A 4,624-nucleotide genomic window follows, 5' to 3' on the forward strand; every position below is an offset into this window, starting at 1 on the left:
GCATAACAAGCATTGTGAGAGGGTGAAATTGAGGAAGATGAGATATGGGAAGCTCTAAATAGTTGGGATAGAAATAGGGTCAATTACTAAAGAGCATATAGTAAAATTTTCCAAGGAGTTCCACGATATGGGAACCTTATAAGAGGTTTGAATTTCATTATTCTTGTTTCAAAGAAAAAAGAATGCGCTGCGAGCTTGAATGATTATAGGTCTATTAGCTCAATTGGCAACATTTTCAAGCTAATGGTGAAAGTTCTTGCAAATAGACTACAACATAGATTTTGAAAAAGTATATTACCAAAAGAAATGAACTTTGGGCGTAGATGGGGTAATTGGATAAAATTATGTTGGGCTCTATTTTTTTATATCTCTAAAAAATCTTATAATTAAGAACAGATGAAATACTATCATATTTTTTTATTACATCCGAAGAAATACTATTATCATATCCATAATAATGTAAATAGCACTAGCACTTAAATTATTAATATACTCAAAACTATATATATCGGCATATTGCAATTTTAAATCAGTATCGACAATTTTATTTTTATTCATAAATTTAAACATACTATGTTTGTTTTTCTCTGTGAGCACACATTCCAATGTAGAACGGTGGTGTAGACTAGAACTCCAATTTTAAAGTAATACAATAAGTTAAATGATTCCTTTGCATCCCCTCATCTTGGACACCATGTCTTCAACTTTCAAGTTTCACCATCTGAGCTTTGCTGGGAAATACTGCAAATCAGCATGAAACAAAATAAGACACCAAGAGAAAAAGAATGTGACAACATAAACCAAATTGACCAAATCATCACAATCACTCAAATTCATTCATTCACCTTCTCAATTAGCGATATATAGTAAGGCTTAACTTTTTCCAAGTCAACTCGAACTTTGCTCTTGCTGTATAGATCATATTTGCTGCACAAAATAATCATTGGTTATGTGATCAGAGGCATGTTTCCATTGAACATTATCTCAAAGTACCAATTGAAATTAAGATAGAAGCATACTTAAATATCTTGAGCCATTTCAGATTCTCAACATCTTCTTCATTCATCAAGTGTGTGTATGCTCCTTCCTTATGTAATGCTGCAGGATTATTATAATTTGAAGTCATTATATTGCTGAGCAGAGAAGAACTACAAGTATATGAAACTTGATGACAAATTGACAATGCTTACGATAGAATGAGTGATATCTGACAATGAACAATGCTGCTGGAGGCAGAGTGGTGCCATTTTCCTTAGCAACCTGCAGATTATTAGAATGTACCATTTATCATATCATATCTCAAGCAAAATGATATGAAATAGAGGGGGGAAAACAGAAAAGATGAAATAAAATTAAGGCATTGTTGAATTATGTGTAGATCACTCACCAGGTACATGTAGTCATCATGTCCCCATGACATCACTACATTGTCTAGTCCACATCCTTCATTGTAGATCCCATTCTTAGTGTTGTAAGCAGGATTTTTGTAATCAGAGTTGTCCTTGAAATACTGAACAAGAAGAAGAAGTGAAATTTAGGCCAATTGATCATTTTGGGTGAAAATTCAGTATCAATTTTCTTAGACAAATTGAATTACCTTGTGGTGAACATTTGACTCATCAAAAGCACACCCCAGGGGAAATGTATCTCCTGCAAATGTCATTAAACATTCAGTTAAGTGATAATGTTGTATTCAAAATTAAATAGCAGGACAAATTGGATGAAAGAAAGACATTTTAGCTGATGAGGTTTAAGGAACAGTTCTTACCAACAACAGCCCATTGAGGAAGGGGTCCAAAGCTAGGAAGGAGAAGGATCTTCCCAAGATCTGAAACCAAACAAGAATAATGAAAAATGACAGAATATTATCAGAATGTCAAAGAATGGGACCCAGCAAATCAAGGTATATGGTCAAAGTTAGGTGAATAGTTAGGTGAATAATTATGCATTTTAAATTGGCTTCCTAGGATATAACCTATACTACAAAAAATATTTCCAAGCATATAGTATATACCATGAATAAGAGCAGTCAAATGCAACCAATCTTGATCAGGATAATCTTTTCTGATAGCCTCAGCTGTCTGCAACAAATGCTCAATTTGAGGTTCATCCAAATCAGGATCACTGTCATCAACCACCTCATTGAGCAGCTCACAGCATTCGCATATGCCCATTTCTGCTTTGTTCAATTTCCCATATTCCTCCCTCATTTTCTTCACCTATATCAGCATTTAGCAAATCAAATTTTGGTCAGCAACATTGCATTAGCATCATGTAATATAGCATGCTTAGATTAACTTATTTTTCCTCAAAATCAACTCCAACTTCCACAAACTACTTAGATAAACTTTTCCTCAGAATTGATTTTACATTTATAATCAAATTTAGAACAATTTCCAAACATGGACTAATGTAATGCATTTTGATGAAAACCAGGTTTGCTTACAAAGGCATATGTCTGGTTGATGTGTTGCAGCCTATAGAATTCCTCCACACCTTTTTGCCTTTCACTTTCTGCATCATAGTTCCTGTCAAAATCACCCTTAGGCCATGTCAGTTTCTTTGAAAGGAGAAAAAAACAGAACAAACTTTTATGGCTATAAATTATATAAACCATGATGGACCACATAAACCTTTGGAGGAATACAAAAAGAGTAGAAGAAAAAGAAAATGAAATTTAGACCTGAAGGAGTGTCCAAAAGAATTGATCTCAGGGGCTGCAAATCCATTCGGTGACTCATGTTTAATCTCAGGGGCTGCAAATCCATTCGGTGACTCATGTTTAGGCAAAGCAAATCCACCATCCAACACAAGCTCATTGGTTTCTTCTGAATTCACATTTTTCTCTTCAAACTGTGACCCTGCAGCAACAATGTAACAGTATAAAGTATAAACATTAAGAAATGAGAGGAAGAAAGGAAGAAGCATATAATTCAGCAAATGATGATGACAAGGAATGGTTTGTACCAAGGGAAGGTTGGTCGATGAGGATGGTCATAGTTTTGTTCTCTGAAGAAGCGGAAGAAGCAGAGAAAAAGGACAAAGGAAGAAAGACTGATATGTAGCACACATGTTTACAATGGGTATATATATAGTCCCATTGAAAAGGTCATTGCCGGAGAATTTGGAACGTGATATCATGACTCAAAAGTCAAAACAGAAACCAAACCAAAATACTTACCATAACAACATGTACATTAATTATGTATTCAATTCCCCTTATCCATTTTCAAACACAAACTGAAATAATTGAAGAAATAGTTAAAGATGAGTCACGTTTGCGTGGAATGATATCCTGATTAGTTGCAATGCAAGTTGTAATGACAAAGCATCTAGTCATAGCCGCGTAGTATGAATGAAACTGCACCGTCGGCAGTTTCAAAACTTTATCAGAATTACAAGCATTCATTCATTCCAATTATCACATGATATTGATACATTGAATTATTAATTCCATATTTACTTTCTAATTTTATTTTAGTAAAATTGATTAGTCTTGTCTCATGATATTAAATTGTTTGCTTTTGATTCTTTTTTCTTATAAAACACCTTTGAAAAGATTTAAATGAATTCTTAGTTATGAACTATTTTTAATATAAAAACTAACTATTAATTTAAATGATGATTAATGTTTTTCATGAAGTGGTTTATTATGAGGGCATTTGGTATATATAGAGATTGTTTGGTGGTCAAGATATGGTAGATATATATGGTAGTATACAGTCTAAGTATTTTATATGAAAAGATCATAATAGACTCTATCATGTGTTTGACGTGGACAAGATAATGATATAAAATTATAAATAATGAAAGCACATAATACTTTCTAAAAATTATTTTTTATAATTTATTTTTATAAACGAGTCTATATATGTTTTGAAATTATCTAAAATTATATTCTTTTATATTATTGAGTCTATTGAAATTTAATATATATACACATGGATCCAATAAGTAACAAATTGATTTTAATTTAATAGTAGAAAGTGGTAAATAATAAAAATAATTAAATTTAAAAAATATTATTAATATTATTTATTTTTTAAATATTCTTTATTTAAATTATATAAGTACAAAAATAGTCTTAAGTTAGTGATAGTATATGATAAGATAAAATTAATCCATATTTACTATTAATAAAGAAATGTTTATAAGTAAGTAGTCTATTTTAATTTTAGCGAATAATTAATTTATATTTTTAATTATCACACTATAAGTAAAGGAATAATATTAACTAAGCAGTGTGGAGTGATAAGGGAAAAAATGTCAATTTTTATATTAGTAAGACTAATATTTTAATCATTTATACTAAGTTAGTTCATTTTTAACTAAATTTATATGAGTAACCTAATTTTTAAGTCTCGCAAAGGGGACACTAAGGGTCGAGTTCCATGCCTCTCGTAAACATATTAGCCTGCGCCGAAACATTATCTTCACACAAGCGCCAAGTTAGCTCTTTTACCTGAGGCAAAGCAAAGCATGCACCTTCCGAAGTCTTTTCCATAAAGTTTTCGGAATAACCGAAAGGTCTGTTGATTCCTAGGGATGGTTATAAAAACAATATGGTTAATAACCAAAGGAGGGAAAACATAAATTAATGGCCTCATATCCCAATAACGAATTC

The 4,624-nt window shown here is 31.6% G+C and overlaps 1 protein-coding gene across 1 annotated transcript; it reads right to left on the reverse strand.

Annotated features, from left to right (window-relative positions):
* Nucleotides 1-516: 516 nt before the first annotated feature.
* Nucleotides 517-3,118, reverse strand: LOC130735589 (inositol oxygenase 2-like). The gene is made up of 11 exons (XM_057587524.1): nucleotides 2,968-3,118; nucleotides 2,684-2,861; nucleotides 2,447-2,528; nucleotides 2,015-2,219; nucleotides 1,769-1,828; nucleotides 1,598-1,650; nucleotides 1,388-1,510; nucleotides 1,191-1,260; nucleotides 1,020-1,098; nucleotides 846-927; nucleotides 517-741 (listed from the first exon to the last, which is right to left on the reverse strand). The coding sequence occupies exons 1-11, from the start codon at nucleotides 2,996-2,998 to the stop codon at nucleotides 715-717; spliced, it is 990 nt and encodes a 329-aa protein (XP_057443507.1). The 5' UTR covers nucleotides 2,999-3,118; the 3' UTR covers nucleotides 517-714.
* Nucleotides 3,119-4,624: the final 1,506 nt, after the last annotated feature.

Source organism: Lotus japonicus, chromosome 2 (assembly GCF_012489685.1).
Source record: "Lotus japonicus ecotype B-129 chromosome 2, LjGifu_v1.2".
Classification (NCBI taxonomy): Eukaryota; Viridiplantae; Streptophyta; class Magnoliopsida; order Fabales; family Fabaceae; genus Lotus; species Lotus japonicus.